General features: G+C 51.8%; 1 protein-coding gene across 1 annotated transcript in view; it reads right to left on the bottom strand.

The window, feature by feature from the left end:
* Positions 1-19,622, bottom strand: part of Slc6a11 (solute carrier family 6 member 11) — an 84,434-nt gene extending 64,812 nt beyond the window's left edge. Inside the window, exons 1-4 of the mRNA XM_042680056.1 lie at positions 19,369-19,622; positions 16,444-16,578; positions 16,189-16,329; positions 13,227-13,317 (exon numbers count right to left, since the gene is read on the bottom strand). Of these exons, the coding sequence (XP_042535990.1) occupies positions 13,227-13,317; positions 16,189-16,329; positions 16,444-16,578; positions 19,369-19,594 (593 nt within the window). The 5' untranslated portion in view covers positions 19,595-19,622. The remainder of the gene's footprint in view (positions 1-13,226; positions 13,318-16,188; positions 16,330-16,443; positions 16,579-19,368) is intronic.
* Between the last annotated feature and the right edge of the window lie 718 nt (positions 19,623-20,340).

Genomic DNA, 20,340 nt, shown 5'->3' with positions numbered 1-20,340 from the left:
GTCCCAGGCACATGGATTCCTACTCTCTCCTCCTCAGCTGGATTGGGCACAGGGTCCCCGACCCAAGTGTTCCCAGGTTTCACAGTCTGCAGGGTGACCCCATGCCCCATGCCCTGTGCCCAGCACAGTCCACCTGAGCTTTATGGAGGCTGGGAGTCGGGGAGGGGCTCTGGGAGAGAGGGACAGAAGGGCCGAGAGGGTCCTATGCTGACCACACACATCACAGCCTTCCAGACAGCAGTGCACCTTCAAGTATGTTACAAGGACACTCCCTCAGCTGGCAGTGGGACTGCATCTGATACACGCACCTGAGTTGAAAATGCCCCAGGTGAAGGATGCACCAACCTCATCTACTCTACAGGCCATACTCACCCTCCCCTCGTAACATGGCCACAGCACAGGCTGCCCCATCCATCCTCCCCACCCAGCATCGGGAAGGACCGTACGCTAGCCTGGGCTATCACCAGATCCAAATTTGAAACCCAAAGCACAGTGCTACTGGACACTTCTCATATTTACACCATCACAGAGTTAAAAACCGTCAGTTGAGGCCAGGCACTGTGATTCATGCCTATAATCCCAGCTGCTCAGAGGTAGAAATCAGGAGGAGTGGGGTTTGAGACTAGGCCCCGCAAGAAATTAGCAAGACTCTCATTTCAACACACAAGCCAGGTATGGTGATTCAAACCTGTGATCCCGGCTAGGTAGGAGGTTCACGGTCTGAGACTGGGGCAAAAAACATGAGACCCTACTGAAAAATGATGAAAAAGTAAAAAGGGGGGCTGGAGGTGTGGCTCAAGGGGTAGAGGATCTGCCTAGCAAGTGTGAGGCTGTGTTTAAACCCAGTAACACACACACACACACACACACACACACACACGATCAGATGGACCCCCTCAAGGCCCTGCAAGGAAATGGGAGACATCCCCCACCCCTGGGGGCTCCCCCCATCCTGGACCTCTGGACCTGCTACCCCAGGGGAACAGCGACAGGCAGGAACACACGGGGCAATCTGGAGGTTTGCACATGCGTTCTTGTGGTCCTATTTAAAACCATCTGGACCACAGACAGCACACACTGCTTAGATGACAGCCGTTTCCATGGTTCTGCTCCTCTCTGAAGTAACCGTCATCCACGGATGCCTCCTGCCTCCATCCACAGAGCAGGGACCCATCTCCTGCTCAACTCTACTCAGCATGGTACAAATCAAGGCCTGGGTCACTTCCTAAGGGGCCTCTTGAAACCCAGGGGAGACAAACCCGCCAGCCCCTGTGGCCTCTGTGAGCCAGCCCCAGCCTTGGCTCCTTCCTTCCATGTGCAAGCAGAGGCCCCTGGGCTGGAAGGCAACTGCCCCCAGGGCTTCGGCGCACAGGACTAGGGAGAGGGGGCAGCAGTTTCAGATCAACCGGATTCTGCACTAAGACCGCTGACCACATTTCAGGCCAGCCTGGAAGCATGTGGAATAGCAGAGAGATGCAGGAGGGACAGGAGGCCAGGCTGAAGGCTGCCTTGGGCCCAGGCTCTCTGGGAGAAGCCCCTGGACAGGAACCTCAGGCTCCCAACACCCCAGCAGCTGATCTAAGATACAGATCTGGAGAGATTCCTTCCCCGTGTGTGTCACGGATGGGTGGATTCCAAGAAGGAACATGCTCAGAGGACTGCGTGCTGGGGCAGGGGACCCAGTAGGGCTTGCTGGGCTCACTGGGCTCAGCAGGGCACAGTGGGATGCTAGGCGCGCACAGGTTGCTCCTGCCCCGTACACAGTGGAGGACATGGGATGCCCGACTGGCTGGCCGCAGGTACAAACACCCAATGGCCAGGAGGGCACCGGAAGTGTGGGCATGGGGACTCAGTGCTGCTGCTGCTGCTGCTGCTGCTGCTGCAGACAAGGACAAAGGGCCAGGGTGAACAAGCAGAGGCAGCAGGTTGGAGCCTCGCTGCTGGCCCCCAGGCCTCACCACACCGCGTACTTACACAGAGTTTCCGTGCCTACAAGCAGCCCCCTCCCCGCTCAGTCAGGACTCTCAGTGTGGGCCTCTGGTCCCATCGGCCATATGTTACTTTGTTCTTTCTGGGGTGGGGTGACTTGGGGTACATGGCTTCCTATGGGGTAGGAGAGAGACCCCGGGACCCCCAACCCTTCACCGTCCCTGGTGGTGAGGAAGTGTTACACACTCACTGGCGAGCGAGCAGGAGATTGTGTTGTGTCAGCCTCTCCACAGCCATCCATGAGGGTCCAGGGCTGAGGAAGACACCAAGCTGGAGGGCTGGGATGAGAGAAGCTCCAGGTTCAGATGGAAATCCTTTTCTTTGTTGCTTTTGCCTTCTCTCTTTTACTTAAAGATACTTCCTACATGCATGCCAAATTAATTTAAAAGAGGACACAGCTAATTTTGCAATAAAGGAACCAAAAGTGTGTGACCGGGAGCCGGAGCGGGAGCTGAGCTGAGCTGAGCCGCGGTCGGCGCTCACAGCCAGCATGGAGGGAAAGGAAAACCACCACCCAAAGTCCTGGAAACACACAGGAGGAGACTGGATGGTTTATGGACCATCCTGGGGACAGGAAAACGTATTTATAAGTGATATGTAATCTGTTGTGCAAATACATGCCTATTGAGTTTTAATTGCTTACAACATTTGCTATTTTTGCAATCTGTTAAATATTCAACAATTAGAGTAAAAAGGTCACAGTCCTCCAAGAACAAAATGCCCACTGGGTTTACTCCGGTGACTCCCCCAATCTGCATGTGGGGCCCGCCTGGCCTCGGGGCTGTGGACGGTGAGCAGAAGACCTTTTTTCTCAGAGACATGAGCTCTCGCCCTGGGCAGCACAAGTAGCCAGCGGGGGCGCGACCCAGGGCAGTGCTGGGCAGTGGCAGCGCCGGCAGCCTGGCTCTGGGCTCTGGGTCCATGGGCCATGCTGATTCTCCGGCATCTCTAGGATAATAATGTCTAGTGAAGACAAGATGGAGAGTTTTCTTCTGCTCAGATCACTGGGTTGACTTAAGGGGAAGCTAATTGCTAACAAACATTTGATAAATTAACCAAGATAAGTGAAACCAAGGCTGTAAGTGGGATTTGTCAAACAAATAAGAACAATCATTACCACAGAGCAAGCTTATTCAGTAATTCCACAGGGCCTATATGTATACTTATTATTATTATTATATGATTACATTCCCAGGGGTAAAGTTATAGAATTCAAATACAACAACAACAAACTCACACTCTTAGCTGGGCTGCTTGTAATCCTAGATACTCAGGAGGCTGAGATCTGGAGAATCATGGCTCAAAGCCAGCCCAGGCAGGAAAGTCCATGAGACGCTTATCTCTAGTTAACCAGCAAAAAAAAAAAAAAAACAGAAGTAGAGCTGTGGCTCAAGTGGTACAGCACCAACCTTGAGCAAAAAAGCTCAGCTCCCAGACCCAGAGTTCAGTGTCAGGAGAAGCACCAAAGCAAGACAAACAAACAACAACAATAACAACAACAAAGCACTCTAGGGTTGACATGTTTTAGGATACCAGGACATGTATTTCTATGCCTATGTTGCTGTGGGATGAACATCCCTGATATGAAAATCTCACTTCTGAAATGCTCCAAAATCCAGGTTTTTTGAGCATCAACCTGACACACTGGAAAATTTCATACTTGACCCTCATGGGTCATAATCAAAACTCTGTCTCCCTTTAAACACTAAAACAACCCCAAGCTGTATATAGAAGGGTGTGAGGACCATAAAATCTGTGCTTAGGCATGGGCCCTGGGGCCCAGCCCAAGCGTGTCACCATGTCATGCAAATACCTTCAAATCCAAAACAATCCAAAATACTTCTGGTGCCCAACATTTCAGATAAGGAACACTAAACCCACACAAATAGCCCGCTATGCCTCGCCTTTCCCCTTATTTTAATTCCAGATAACTAAGAGTTCCCATATCAACACATTTCCTGCTTCGCTCATTTTACAGCTTTGCATAATTTACCATATTGAAGATGTATTTTTTTTAACCATCACAAATGGTGCCTTCTCAGGCAGGCGCTGGCTGGCTATAACTAGCATGGCCACATCACAGAAGAAACTTCTCACCGTGGGATTTTGGAGACAAAGAAAAGTGCAGGTCAGCCGGGCGCCGGTGGCTCACGCCTGGAATCCTAGCTACTCAGGAGGCTGAGATCTGAGGATTGTGGTTCAAAGCCAGCCCAGGCAGGAAAGACCCCGAGACTCCTATCTCCAATAAACCACTGGAAAACCGGAAGTGGCGTTGTAGCTCAAGTGGTAGTACACTTGTCTTGAGCTGAAGAGCTGAGGGATAGTACCTAGGCCCAGAGTTCAAGCCCCACAACCAACCAAAAAAAAAAAGGAAAAGAAAAGTGCAGGCCAGGGGTTGATGATGGCCTCGGAAACAGCTTCTAGGTCCAGGCAAATGTCGGGGCGGAGGGTCCCACGAACACATTCCAGAGTGTGGGAAGGCATCTGACGGCAGTGGTGTGATGGGGGCCAACTGTGCGTCTCAGGGAATGATTCTTTACTCGCCTCAGAGTGCAGCACAGCAGGTAAATGAAGAATGCAGCGCTGCCCTCCCCGGCGGCCCAGAGCTCAGGGCACCCCACCCCAGCCTCCCAAACCTGGACCACACAGCGAGCTCCCACCTGGACCCTGGGGGCTCCACCTTGTCCCCAGAACTGACTCTCTGTTCCACAGGACCCTTTCAAGGGCAAACAGAACCATTACCAACCCCTCAACACATGCAGGCCTCCTCCACAGGAGAGACCGCCTCTGCTGTGGCCTTGGCACCGGTGTGGTGACCTGTGTCTGTCATCCTAGAAACTCGGTGGGAAGATCACAGACCAAGACTGTCTCTGAGCAAAACCAGGAGACCTTATCCAAAAAGGGGTGGGAACATAGCTCAAAAGGCCGAGACTTGCCTGCCTACCAAGCATGAGATGCATGAGGCCCCGAGTTCAAATCTCCGGTGCCATAGAAAAATAAAAAAGGAATGCTTTCCATCCGAAGCAGGATGGATGGACAGAGCCACGGGGTAGCTAAGAGTGGTGTGTGACTTGAGATGAATGGGCTGTTTAGTTTGGGGATTTTCCAGCTAATATTTGAGTGCAGCTGGGCATAAGTGGCTGGAAGGACAGTAGGCAGGGAGGGGGTCCTGCCAGTGAACAGATGCTCCAGCCCCACCTCCCTCCTCAGCAAAGCCCCCCTCTGCCCCTCAGGTGCCCCAGCAGTGCAGGCAAAATCTATCCAACTCCAAAGGCCAGTTCTGCACAGGCCTGGGTGGCCTGTAGGCTCATTTCAGGAAGAAGAACTCAGGCACCACCATAACCCATACTTTCTCAGCCGGTTATTGCATCTAAGCCTCAGAGTAACCCAGAGGGGGTGGCAAAGCAGGGAACAGAGTGAACCCCACTGTGATTTGGATCATACACATCCCCCAAAAGCCAACGGCTAAAAGCTTGGCCTGTGTTATTCCTAGGAGACACTGGAACTTCAGGGAGGCGGGGCTTGGTGGGAGGAAGTTGGGTCCTGGGGTGTATCTTTGCAGAGGACAGGGAAACTATGTGTGTGTCCTTGTCTCCACTTCCTGGGGCCATGAAGTGAGGTGGGCAGCCTGTACCCTATGTTCCCTCCACGATGCGCCGTGCTACCACAGGACCAAAGCCACGCAGACCTGTGGAACCACGATTCATAATAAACCCTTCCTCCTTTGTGTTGCTCCAGCTGAGATATGTTGTCACCACCATGGAAAGTGAACACTAGCCAAGTCTCAAACATTGGCAGAAGGAATCACAAACATCTGACTCATGCATTCCATCTTTCCACCACCGCTGAGGGGACGACCTCACTTAGCCGGGTCTTCAGTTTGTAGATGGGGGGTCCGGAACCCTTCATTCATTCACTCTCCCATTCAGCCATTCAACAAGTATGTGTGTTCAATAGAAGAGCCACAGTTCCTGCCTGTGTGCAAATTGAATTATAGCTCAGCCAGGTATCAGTGGCTCATGCCTGTAATCCTAGCTACTCAGGAGGCCGAGGTTTGAGGATTGCAGTTTGAAGCCAGCCTGGGCAGAAAAATCCCCAAGACTCTTATCTTCAGTTAACCACCAGAAAATGGGAAGTAGTAGAGCATGAGCCTAGACCAAAAATGCTCAGGGATGGTGCCCAGGCCCTGAATTCAAGCCTCATGACACACACACCTTGTGCGTGTGCGTGTGTGTGTGTGTGTGTGTGTGTGTGTGTGTGTGTGTATCATCTCAGGAAGATGGAGCATTAACAGTTAACAGACGGGAGGATGTAGGGTAAGATCAGAACTCTGCAGACATTCCAGCAGGGTGGTGGGTGGTGGGTGGCGTGTGCTGGGGTGCTGCCCATACTAGGGTGGCCAGGAGGGCTTCCCAGGTGGGATTGGAGTTATGCCTCAGTGATAAGGAGGATCCGAGGGTTGGGTTGCTTGGCTAAGGTGGATTAGGAGTCAGGGAGGACACAGGCCCTCAAGAGGGGACAACGCCCCTCAGAAAGAACCAGGGCCCACCAGCCCCTCTGATCCCAAATTCCATTTCCAAAGAGAAAATGTCCACGTGACTAAAGAACACACCGACAAAACCAAACGAAGAAGCCGCCTTCCACCAGGCTAATCTGGACGGGGGCCTCATCCTTCTGAGCAAGTAACGGAGCTACACACCCTGAGGTCTGAACTCGGGCTGGCACACAACACTGGCTGCACACGTGTTCTTGGAGTGGGAGGCTGTGTGTGCCTTTGCCTCTAGTGTAGTGAATTCGGGGTTGTCCACAGAACCCTGAACCTGCTTGGACATGGGGGCTATAGGGAAGGAAGGGAAGACAAGTCAAAACCCCATGACATATCACCAAACTCATTCAGCCCCAAACAGTGTGAATCTCACAGCGGACACAGGATCAAGTGTAGGATGGCAGATGTAGACAGATGAACGCATGGATCGGATTCCTAACAGGTTGGTAAGGGAGACCAGGATGATCTGATTTTCAAATGTGGCATTAGACAGATTGGCTGCCTGAACCCCCACAGGCCCCGGGGGCCAGAGAGAACCCAAGCCTGACGAGGGGGGCCAAGCCTGCCTCACGGGCTAAGCCAGGGCGTCAGATCAGGGGCCCAGCGCCAGAGCCAGGGCGTGGCAGCAGGTCACAGGCAGGAGCGTAGCACCTCGTTGCTGTTTAGTGGCCATCGATGTCTAAAGGCCATCTGCCTTTAGAAATTGGAGCATCACTTTCGGCCTCTAAGGAGGTGTGTGACCATGTATGATGGCCCTGGAGGTGGGGACTGCATGGGGCAACAGGACACCCACAGATGTCAGCAAACCACCCCACACACACAGCAAACGGACCGAGAAATGCACCAATGCCGGGACGGCAGCCATGCGGGACGAGAGCCCAGTGATTTCTACTCAGAGCCCCAGAAATCAGCTCCGGTTTGAATTTCAGAGTACTTGGCAGAGTGCTACCGGGAAAGCGAGGCAGCACTGGAGGAAGATTCCAGTTCACTCAGTGGGAAAGTCAGTTGGGAGCTTTGGGCCTGAGGGTAATCTCAGGGAAGTGCTGAGCTCCTGGGTCTCCTTAAACTTCAGTGGCCCAAAAGATTTTCACAGGCTGCTATGAACATCTCCTACCCTCTCTGTTTTGCTGGGCTGGCCTCTGGGGAAAGCTGGCCTGGAGCTGGCTGACTAAAGCATCAGAGGAAGGCTTGGGTTCACACCAGTATTTGAGTATTCCAGGATCAGAATTCTCTGCACAAGCAGGACACATGCAATGCCAGCTGAAAACCAGAACCACGTGTTCACTCCCCTGGGCACAGCCGTGTGGAATGAGCAGTTAGCTGGCAAAGAAGTCCTTACACATGAGGATGCAGACAGAGTGGCCCTTCCTGCCACTTGGTGACCACCAAGTGGCCACGTGTGGCCGGTGTGATATTGTCTACTTTGCAGACCTCATTTCCATAGCAGTACGTCATACAACCATGGAAAACACATGGTCAAACAACCATGCAAAAGAGATTTAAAAATAAATAAAAGTGGAGATCAAGCTATATCATGTCCATGGACAGAGAAGTCCAGTCATACAATGCCACTTTGTTTCAAACTAACTTAAAAGTTTACTAGATTTCTAGCCCAAATCTCTATTTTTATTCCCCCCTCTCCCTCCTTCCTTCCTTCTCTCCTTTTCTCCTTCTTTCCTTCCTTATTCCCTCCCTCCCTTCCTCCCTTCTCTCCCAACTTTCTTTCATCAAAGTACTAAAGTTGGAGCTCAGAGCCTTGCACTTGCCAGCCATGTTCTGCACCACTGGGCCACACCCCGCATCCTTTTATGCACTGGTTACTGTGAGACACGGTCTTGCTTTTTACCTGGGCTCATGCCTGAACCACAGTCCATTTATTTTAGGTTCCTGTCATAGCTGGAATGACAGGTTTGTGCAACCACACCTACCTTTCCTCACTGAAATGGGGTCTAATGCACTTTTTTTGCCTAGACTGGCCTAGAACTATGATCAACCTGATCTCAACTTCCCACATAGCTGGGTGACAGGTGCACACCCCTGGTGCCAGCTATTGGCCAAGAAGAGATCTCACATGCCTGGGCTTGTCTTGGACTTGTTTGATTCTTTATGCTGGTAGTTGTTTAGCCCAACAGGTTGATTCTTGAATTCATTCATGATGAATTCAATTCTTAGTATTCATAGTGAATACTAAGACCATCTTGGAATAGAATAAGAGTATTAACTCAACAGTTCAAGTGTTAGAATAAAACTGTGTGGCATAACCATGATGTGTGTGTGTGTGTGTGTGTGTGTGTGTGTGTGAGAGAGAGAGAGAGAGAGAGAGAGAGAGAGAGAAACAGAAACAGAGGCAGAGAGGAGAGAGAGACAGACAGACAGAGAGAAAGAGAGAGAGAGAGAGAACAAGGAAACAGAACAGAGAACCCCAGACGGACTCATGCTTTTTAGGAAAATGATACATAGAAGGCTGCATTGCAAATCAGTGGAGAAAGAGCAAAAAGTCATAAACTGGGGAAATTGGTTGTTTATATAAAAATTAATCTCATATAACCTCATATCATATAGAAAGCAAAATTCCAAATTAGATTCAATATAGAAAAAAAAAAAAAAACACTTTAAAACTCTCCAAAGAAAGCACAGGAAATTTTTGACAACTTCAGGACAGGGAAACACATCTTAAGATGCCAACTGTGCACACCAAAAAGAAGAGACTAGAAAATCCTATTTCAGTAAAATGGAAAATTCTGTGCATACAAGCAAATGAGAAAGAAAAGCCTCATGCTGGGAAAAGATATTCACAGGCTGGTAGTACTTAGAATGTGTCAAGAATTCCTTCATACCAGAAAAGACAAATGATCCACATGGGAAAGGACAGACACAAGTGTGAAATCACAGAAGCAGATGCTAAATAGTGGCCCAACGGGGTAGGGGTCCAAACTCACACAAAAGTAGCAAAGGGCAGGTTTTAAATGCTGAAATCGCACTTCCCACCACTGCACGGCAGAATGGACCCAACCAGGTGCTGCACAGAAAGCAATGCAGCTGAAATTCTCACCCTTAGAGTGAGAATTAGAGCATGCGCGTTACACTCAGATAAAATTGACCACATGTACCTACCCTACACCCTAGCAGCTCCACGCTGGGCTATGCTGTGCTTTGGGTCGGGCTATGCTGTGCTTTGGGTGTATCCCCTGCATTTCATGGCTGGAAACCAGAGTTCTCAATGCAATGGCATTGAAAGGTGGAACCTCTAAGAAGTGATGTTATCAGAGCAGTAAAGTCACAGAAAGAAATAAAAGGAATGCAAACGGTAAACAAAAAGGTCAAATTATTTCAGCAGATATGATCTTTTGCTGTTGTGTTTGTGAGGCTCAAAGTCAGGACCTGGGTTCTGTCCTTGAGCTTTATCTGCTCAAGGTTAATGCTCTACACTTGAGCTGCAGCTCTACTTCTGCTTTTCCAGTAGCTAATTGGAGATTAAGAGTCTTACAGACTTTCCTGACCAGGCTAGCTTTGAATTCCAATCTTCAGATCTCAGCCTCCTGAGCAGCTAGGATTATAGGTGAAAGCCTCCTGCACTTGGCAAAGGATGTGATCTTCAAGGACTCTAAAGACTCCACTAATACACTCCTGCCTCAGAAAACATCAGTTGCTTTTCTACATGCCCATAACTACAGGCAGAGAAGGAAATCAGGAAATTAATCCCATTCTCAACAGCCAGGTGAAATTAATGTGGTGAAAACCATTATGCTAATGAAATCAATCTACAGATTCCATGCAATCCCCACTAAAACCCCAAGGCCATTCTTCATAATAATAGGAAACTCAACCTCAAAATTTCCATGGAGGAAAAGGATCAACACTGAGGTTGTCACAATACCTGACTTCAAATTATTCCACAGAGCCAGAGTAATGACAATAGCATGGTACCAGCACAAAACCATAGAAACAGACCAGGGGGACAGCATCAAAGATCCAGAAATCAACCTGAAAGGCTACAATCATCTGATATTTGACAAATGAGCTGAAGACATATGTTAGAGAAAAGACAACCTCTTTAACAAATGGTATTTGGAAAGCTGGTTGTAGATTTAGGTGAGAGCCCTGTCTCTCACTCTGTACAAAATTTAAACAGATCCATTTAAAATGGATTAAAGATCTAGATTTGAAATGACTACAGGAAACACCTGGAGATGCAGGCACAGGAAAGCCTAAGACGGACTGCTCCAGAATGTAAGGATAAAATGGACAAACGGGATTGCGTCAAATCAAAAGCTCTACACACCAAAGGAAGCCTACAAAATGGAAGAAAATATTTGCAAGCCATTCATCATGCCAAGGATGAACTCCCCAGAATCTATAGGTTTTTTTTAAAAAAATAAATATTAAAAGAACAAATCAATACCAGGCAAGTGAACTGAAGAGACTGTTCTCGAGAGAAATACAAATGATGCATAAAGAAAAGTAGCACAGCGGTCATCACAAAGAAAATGCAAATAAAAACAACTCTAAGAGGTCAACCTCAGAACGGCAGCCACCAAGTAAACAAACAATAACAAAGGCTGGCGAGAATGTGGGGAAGGAGCCACAGCCGGGGGAAATGTGAGCTACTGGACTGGCTATAGAAGTCGGGATGGAGGCTCAGGGGGAAACTCACAGTGGAGCTACCCTGTGATTCTGCCATGTCCTTCTCAGGACATCTAGGAGAAGCATTATTTCTAGATCTTTCCTATAAGCTCTCTTGTATGAAAACCCAACATATGAGAAGATACCTGTAGTTGCCAAGATATGGAACCAACAACTAAGGATTAAAGAAAAGGTATACACGTACAACATCTGTACAATGGAGTTATTAGTTGGATCTTTAAAAAAAAAATCGAATTACGTTGTTTACAGGAAGATGGAGGGGACTGGAGATCATCACATTGGGGGAGGGCAGTGGGGAGGGGAGAGGAGCCAAGCTTGGAAAGACAAATATCTCTTATTGTCACTCATATGTAGGATCTAGACTTGAAAACGAGTGAGATGACATGCGTGCAAATGGGGGTGTGTTTGTATTATGTAAGTAGATGGTGTGTTTATTTATACTTGGGTATATGAAGTAGCATAACGAGACGCAGCACAATAAAAAGAGATGATGAAGCCAGGTGCTGGTGGTTCATACCTGTAATCCTAGCTACTCAGGAAGCTGAGATCTGAGGATCGCAGTTCAAAGCCAGCCCAGGCAGGAAAGTCTATGAGACTCTTATCTCCAATAAACCACCAGAAAACTGGAAGTGGCGCTGTGGCTCAAGTGGTAGAGCACTCGCCTTGAGATGAAGAGCTGAGGGACAGCATCCAGGCCCACAGTTCAGGCCCCATAACCCACCAAAAAAAAAAAAAAAAAAAAGTGTGGATGAGGCATGCACTTACGGAGTGTAATCAGAAACAGCAACAGTCTAACATAGGAAAAGAGGTACAATGTGTTCTCTTTCAAGAGAACAGGGATACAAAGGAGCGGAGCCATAGAAGGAGGCAGGAGGCGGGAAAATGAAAGAACCAAAGCTACATGTATCAATGTTGACATCTCCCTGCAAGGTAGACTCCTGGCTGTGGATACTTTGCAGTGGAACCAATATGGAACAAAGAAACAAAGCTGTTAAAAATTAGAAGTAATGGATACAATTGAGAGAAGATGTAAAAATAGGCAAAGAAGACTTCTGATCTGTCTAGAGTGAATATATAAGCACAGACACATGAAGACGGACATAGGAAAGGTAGATCTAAACTCAGTACCACTTCTGGGGAGAAAAAGCATAAAATCTCCCATTAAAACACTGCCTGCCCCAAAGACACTTTAAGTTATTACCCATCTGCTTCTTCCATGGAGCCAGGACTTTCCAGACTGTGGGTAAGAGCCTGCCTCTCTGCTACTCCCGGCAAGGGGCTGTCTGACAGTGACTGAAATTCCAGAGTAGGGCCGCCCTAGATGGCATGTGCGCTGTGTTCTGTATGATTCCAGGGCTCATGAAGCACTCGATGACGATGACACTCCCTGGTTATGCAGCATACAGCTTTGTACAACTGTACACAGCGGCTCTGTCAGGCTTGAGATCCTTCAGAACTCTGATAAAATGATGCCCATTTCTGGGGAAAAGCCCCCCTCCCCCATTGCTGTTTCAGGGATTCACCCAAACATCTGACGATGACCGGAGGTCTGACCCACACAAACCCTATGCGGTACAGGACTCACAGCCTTCTGCCAACCGTGCAGTGGGACTGGCTTCTCCTCCCTGCCTGCACCCAGAAACAACCACCTCCTGCCTCCTCATGCCGCCACAGCCACGGAGAGCAAGCGAACTCATCCCCTCCAGGGGCTGCTGCTTTCCAGGCTAAATATAGTAGCAACTTCCCTTAGTGCATGCACACTACACCTTCCCTTTTATTCCAAATGAATTTTTAACCTGTCTCGCCTTTTACCAAGCACTTTCTGCCATAATAAGCAACCAATGAGGCAGGCCAATGCATTTTCAAACAACCAGAAAGTGTTTCCTCTGGGGACTGCCAGAGGATCCCACACTTGCTTTCCAGAGCAGACAAACGAGCGAGCGAAGGCCTGCAGGTGGCAGGAAGCTGGGGGGGGGGGTGCTTGGAGGAAGGGCAGGGCTCAGTCCAGGGACAGGGGTTGACCCTGGGGCAGGGCTCCTCCACTTACTCCCAGAACTCCATGACTGGGGAGGTGGCATTCTGCAGGGCCACCTGGCTGAAGTTGCTCGCATTCAGCTTCTGAAACTCCACACAGTTTTCTGCAGGGAGAAGAAAACAAAGGCACAAGGCCATTAGCCTCTCTAATGGGGTTAGTGGGGGGATAAGGGGGTCTGTGTGGGCTGGACACCCCTGAACCGGCCCCAGAGCGAGGCCTGCTCTGCCCAGCACCGGCCAAATGTGGCCCCCAGGGGAAGTGACATGCTTGAGACTCCACGTAGGAAGGGCCAGCATGATGGAGGGAATGGTGCAGGCCCAGTGCACCAGGGAATCTTCTGGCTCCTCGTTGTTCCCTAATAGGAGCTGGGTGTCAGGTGGCTGGCGCCTCCTCTCAGAAGCCCAGTCACGAAGCCGAGCTCCAGTAAAAGCATCTTAATGTTCATCTGTCCAAAACCATAAGCCTGCCTCCTCCAGGGAGCCTCGCTGGATTTCCCGCCTCTGAATCCCAGCAAGTTAGAATCCAAAGGCCCTTCAACGAGTCACCTTCTCCAACTCCCTCAATTCTAAAGAGAATTTACTCCAAGGGTCAGAAATAGCCAGGGGAGCCCGTCCACACCCTTTCCCTAAAGGCAGCAGCTATCGGCAGAGCTGAGCTCCGTTTTCTTAGCTATGATCAGCGCTGTTCCTGGCAGCTACCGAGGGAAAGGTCCTGCAGAGGGCCCAGAGGCAGGGCCTCTGCCCAACTCACTCACCCACACCCCCTGCCCTGCAGCCGGCGGGGGGGGGGGGGGGGGGAGGAGGAGGAGGGACAGGAGGGACAGGCACTTCCCTCCATATACACAAAGCCTCCACTCCACCTAATGACCTCGGAGGGCAAGAGCCCCCTCCTGGGGGGGAGCACACGAGATGAGAAAGGGGAGAGACACCGGCAGCCACGACAATCCCGCTGTCCACGTCCCCTCCGCTCCCCAAGGCTGACTGAGCACCCCTGAAAGAGCTCATCTTAGGTGGCGTCTAATAACTTGAAACTGTAAGGATTCCTCAAGTTCTCTGCTTCCGGTAAAACAATTTCTCAGACACCCACCGCTGACCAGTTATCTTTATTATAGTGACACTGAATCGTTCACAAATAAACAGTAGCCGCACAGCCTTCCTGACTAGAGCAGCCCCACAGCTCGAGAAGCAAAATTAACCTGACAGGTGAAACACCCACTAAATGAGAGGACTGACACAGCTCAAAGGGACCGCCTCCCGTGGCTGGGCAGGGTCATACCAGCGAGGGACGTGACATAGCTTTCCTCACAGGCACCTCGGGCCCGGCAGGGGGGCAGCGGGTCTGCGGAGCACAGCTGGCTGGCTAGTGCTTCCTGTGCATTTCGAGACTCGATTCCACCACATCTCTGCTGGCCTCACTTCACGCCCTCAGTCCTGTGGCTAGTGACGTTCTCAACTGGACTGCACTTGGTACTGACACACCATTTCTGTCCCTTTTTGTTTGCAATGCTGGAGACTGAATCCAGGTCTTGCGCATACTAGGCAGGCACTCTACCACCAAGACACACCTTCAGCCACTCATAGGCACCATGGAAGTCTTAAATCTCTCTGCTCTCTCCCTTGGGCCCTGCCATTCTATCTGTCATGAACCCATCTGAAATTATAAACACACACGAAGCAGAATCTCCTAACCATTCTGTTAGATGGTGGCATACCAAAGGCCCAGAACATGTACACATTTCTAAAGCATAGTCAACACACACACACACACACACCACAAATACACACACAAACACATACACACACACAAATGGAACTCTAAATTTTAGTTTGATAAATATCTCTATGAGGTCCCTTGCCAAATGAAAGCTAACAAGCAGGAACCTTAAAAGAGAGAACCAGATCATATAACATGTGACTAGTGGCAGAGCAGGGCAAAGGTACGCAGGGCTAGAAGCTAGCCTGCAGCCATTCTAGTTCTAAGTCTGTTGCTTCTCCTTCTGGTAGCCAGTGCTGTACCCAGTCTCACTGTATCTCAACCCTCAGGGAGACCAACCATCCCAGACACTATCATAGTATAGATAGAGAAGAGGTTAACTGCCCCAAGGAATACTACAATCCATCCGGAATATCTGCTATAAGAGGTTAACTGCCCCAAGGAATACTACAATCCATTAGTAATGTCTGCTATAAGAGGCTAACTGCCCCCAAGGAATAGTACAATCCATTAGTAATGTCTGCTATAAGCACAGCCATCTCAAAAATAGGCTGGTCAGATGTTCACCTTTCTCGGATTAAAAAGCTCAATCCCAATGGGCTGACCAACTGAAAAGCAAAAATATATCAAATTAAAAAAAAAACACACAAAATGATTCCATTTGTGGAGGGAGGCACTGAATGTAAATGTCTGGTTGGATGGGACAGTGGCAACTTGGGGACAGATGTGTCACCCAGGCAACAGCTGCTGCTCAGCCACAGGCAATACTGCCAAGCGGGATGCTGTCAGATCTCTTCAATGTTTAAGGAGAAGCTGCAGATCTGGGTTTTTCACTTGAAGTCTTCTGACTGTTAAATGTATCTGGCAACCAAATACAAGCCTTCAATTCATTAGTTCACCTCTGACTAGTTTAAGCCTTCCATTTCGCAGAGGAAAAGTGGGGTTTGGAGAGGCAGGGCTGGAATTGGGACCATGATGCCCTGCATGTCAGCCTTCTTCACTTCCTCACATCCTACTCATACCCCAGGGCTCACCTCGTCTTTCCATAAACAGCAGACGGGCAGCATTGCTCTCCCTGGCAGTGCCCAGCTTCAGCTAGAATTCACAGAATATGCTCAGCCCAGGTACAGAAGTGACCCCTCAGCTTCAGGGGGCCACTCTCAGGAAATTGGACTCAGGACAAGAGCCCAGAAGCCAAGGCTGCACCCCAACCCAAGCCACCCAACAGACCCAGTAGAGAGACACTCCCTGGAAGCCATACCTGTGTTCCACTCGTGCCCACAGGTGGCCCAGGGGAGCTCGGTGGTGAAGCACTTGCTCAGGTAGAAGATGGCCCAGGCCAGGATGATGATATAGTACACGTTGAGGTGGGCCTCGATCACCTGTGTGGCATAGCCGATGCCTGAAAACGCAACAGGGAGGGGAGCTTGAGTCCCGATTGTTTCCACACAGCCTGGACTACTCCTCTCTGCGACAGAATGTGCAGATGTCATTTGCTCAGTGAATCAACGCTCACCTTCAAATAAAGGGCAGACCTTCCTCCAGCACGTGATGCCACCTTCGCTAGTGAACTGCCCCAGGGCCGTTTCCAGGAAGAACACGGGAATTCCACAGCAAATAAAAAACACCACGTAGGGAATCAGGAAGGCCCCTGCCAGGACAGAAAGAAGGAGATCAGCATGCTCCACCTCCCGAGGATCAGTGAGGGAAGTCAGGCAAGACCAAATGTGTTCTCCGAGCTTGAGTTCAAGTTGAGCCAGGAGAGAGCCAGACAGGTCCTGTTCTTTGTTATCTGTCACCTGAAGCGAGCCAGCTTCAGATCTTGAGACTCAACCTCTCCCACCCCACCCCTTTTTTTCTTTTTCTATTTTGTGCCTTTCCTGGGGCTTAAACCCAGGATCTAGGCACTGTCCTGTAGCTATCTGATTGAGGCTGGTGCTCTACCACTTGAGACACAGCTCCATTTCTGGCTTTTTGTTGGTTAACTGCAGCTTACATTAGGATTTGTCTACTTGGTCTGGCTTCAAACTGTCATCCTCAGATCTCAGCCTTCTGAGTAGCTAGGATTACAGGTGTGAGCCACCAGAATCCAGCTTGTAAATGAGCTTTCCTCCTTACGTGCTGGGAACTGTTCATCTCCCAGAATGACCCGGAGGTAAGATGATAATGTAAACATGGGTTTTGTTTGTTGCATTCTGCCTTCTAGCACAGGTACAGCCCAGGCCTGCGCTGAGCGCTACATCCTTCCTCGCCTTTCCTTGCCATTTTAAAGCCACTGCCAGGGCCAGGTGAGAGGGCCTCCTCTGCTTATTTGAGAGTGACCTGCAGAAAGACCTTTTTTCCTAAAGAAAAGCATTCAGGGAATTAGACAATGAAGTGCTGCTTAAACACAGGGCCAGATGCAGAGCTGAGCTGTAAGAAGTGTGCAGAAGAATCCATCAGTCTGAATGCTCCTACTGGCAACAAAATCCCCACCACCTGAGCCTTCTACAAAACAAATCAAATGAAATCGCCGAGGTGAACAGGAGCATAGCTCTTGTCCCCAAGGGGACTTCTCCCAACCCCTCATCCTTTCTGTCCTGTCTAAGACCAAAACCAAGTCGGCCTTAGATCTCTGAGCCTCAACGTCTGTAAACGAGGTTTGGGGGTTTTTTCCCCCCTTTTTTTCTTTCTCTATTTTGTGCCTTTCTTGGGGCTTAAACCTAAGACCTGTCTTCTAGCTATCTGCTCAAGGCTGCTGCTCTACCACTTGAGCCACAACTCCACTTCTGGGAGCACACTGCCCCTCTCCAGCTGATGGCACAAATGAAGGCTGCTTCGGAGATTGCTTTTTGCTAAATGAAGCCTCTAACTACAAGAATTGGTAGTGCCAAGATGATCCATCGAGATAGTGGGGGGAGAGGCCCTCCAGATGAGGTTTCAAAAGGGTAATCTTAGTTTTATCCGGACTGATGTGAGATTTCACTTGGGGAAAGTTCTTTCTTGTTGGGGTGGACGCAGGGAGCCACGCTGTTCTGTGAAGGCAACAGTGGCTAAAGCACCAAACCATATGAGAAGGTGGAAAGGGGGTGAAAGGGAAAGCAGGTGTCTGCTTGTGGAATCTAAATGCAACAGGTGACAGCGAGGCTCTGCAGTGCACCCAGGACCCTGGAGGCTCTAATGTGGCTGCCCCGGGGCAGGCATGGCTGCCCCTTGAATCCCTAAACTAACCAAATCAGGCTGTGTGTTTGCTGAGGGAGACTTGGCAAACTAGAAAGAAGAGAGGGAGAGACAGAGAGACAGAGACAGAGTGCAACAATGACTCACTTTTAAACTTTACACTACAACCCCCCCCCCCACACCCCAATCTATGGCAGAATTTGTAACCAACCCAAATTACTTTCTGCTTTGTTGGAATGCTTTTGACTTCATCTAACAACTTCTTGGATAAACAAAGATGTTAAAACACCCCCCCTACCCCTACCCCCACCCCAGGACGACCCTGTAGGGTGTTCACAAGTTTCCAAGAGCATCTGGAAGCTCATAAAGGCCCTGTCTCCCCGAGAGGCCGGCCTCCGGCCCAGGGCACATTTCCAGTCCCCCTGTGCTCCCCTGGCCAAACCAGCGGCCGCTTCATTGCCGGTGCAGGGCTGGCCCGGGGCCGGGCCGGCAGCGCCCCCCGCGCCCCCACCGCGCGCACAGCAAGCCCCGGGCCGTGCTGCCAGCCAGCTGCCCGGCCACCTCCCTCCGGAAGACACGGCGCCATGGAGCCCCGCCGGGCCCCCTCCCACGGCCCCGCTGGCTGACCGGGACCTGCAGGGGGTGGACGGGGGGGGGGGACAGGACTCGAACCGGCCTCCCTGGCAATCGGGCCTCTAAGAGGTGACCAGAAACGAGTCCCCGTCCCGTGCTCCCCCCGCCCCCCCCCCCCCCAGTCCGAGCAGCTCAGGGACGATCATGGGGTGACCCTAGTGGTGAGAATTCTTCCCCCAGACCCTATTTACACACACACACACGCACACACGCGGGCTCTGGGGACAGATGTCAGACTTGGCAACGGGCGACCTGCAAAACTTCTGCCGCGGGGTGGGGTGGGGACGGGGCCTCTGCGCGCCCCCCGCCCCAGGCCTTCGTCTGCGGACCAGGAGGGAACCTGCCTGCGGAGGGGGCGCCTCGCGGCGCTCGGGAGCCGCTCTCCACCGGCCCGGCTCAGCCGTCCCCGCCACACGCCCGGGGCGTCAAGGTCTCGTGCGCCCCGCGGGGCCTCGCTGCGCGCCGCGCGCCCGGGCAGGTGGCTCGCTCAGGTGCGCGGCCGGCCGTGCGCGCGTGCGCACGGGGCCGCCCCCCGCCCCCCGCCCGCAGGCGCGGCCGGGTCCGTGCGCGCGCACCCCGCGGCCCGGGTCGGGCGCCCCGCGGCGGGCCGGCGGGCGGGCTGACTGACGGGCGGCGGCGGCGGGCTCACCTCCTCCGTTCTTGTAGCACAGGTACGGGAAGCGCCACACGTTGCCCAGCCCGATGATCTCCCCGGCCACGCTGAGCACGAACTCCACCTTGTTGTTCCAGTGCCCGCGCTCGTGCACCGCCTTCTCGCGCGCGGGCCCCGCGCCCCCGCCGCCCGCCGCCTCGGACCCCCGCGCCTCCTCGGCCGCCGTCCCTTTGCCCGGGGCCAGCGCCTTCTCCGCAGTCATGGCCGCTGCCTGCCGCGTGCGCCGCCCGGTCTGCGCCGCCGCCCCGGCCCGCAGGCTTTTCAGGAGCGCGGGCGGCGCGGGCGGGCGGGGGAGCAGGGGGTGGAGCTGGGGCCGGGACGGCGGCCCGGCGCGCGGGCACGGGCCCGGTCCAGACTCGGCCCGGCCCGGCCCGGCCCGCCCCGCTGCGCGCCGGCCGGCAGGCCTAGGCGCCCCCCACACACTCCCGCGCGCGCTTGGGCCTCAGTTTCCCATCTACCGAGAGGCGGGCCGGGCTTCTCTTACTTCTAGCACCACAAGCACCTGTGGGTCTCCTGAGCGGGAGGCCCGGTCCAAGAAGCGCCCGGGTGAGGCCAGCCGGCCCCGCCTCCCTGCTCCCAGCCCGGCTCACACCTGGACTCACACCTGCCACACCTGGACCAGGACTCCGCCAGGCCCCTGCGCCGAGCTGCGAGACTCTGGCCCATCGTCACCTCAGCCATCCCCGGCTCATTTTCCTCATTCACAAAAGGTAATTTCAGGAGTGGTTTCCTTACTTGGTTTGTGTGTGTGTACGCACATGTGAATGTTATTACCGATGTCACACGGTGTGTGCACACACACCTGTGCATCTGTCTTCCCCTCGACTGTAAGGGTGACACTCGCTGGCCTGTCATAATAGCCACAGAGCCCAGCCCATGCCCAGGTATAGAGTAGGTGCTCAGTCAATATTTGTAGAGGGCTGGAGTTGAAGGTCAGGGGTGAGCAGT

The sequence above is a fragment of the Dipodomys spectabilis genome, unplaced genomic scaffold (assembly GCF_019054845.1).
Source record: "Dipodomys spectabilis isolate Male_0828 unplaced genomic scaffold, ASM1905484v1 ptg000054l, whole genome shotgun sequence".
NCBI lineage: Eukaryota > Metazoa > Chordata > Mammalia > Rodentia > Heteromyidae > Dipodomys > Dipodomys spectabilis.
This window is presented reverse-complemented; position numbering and strand designations above follow the sequence as displayed.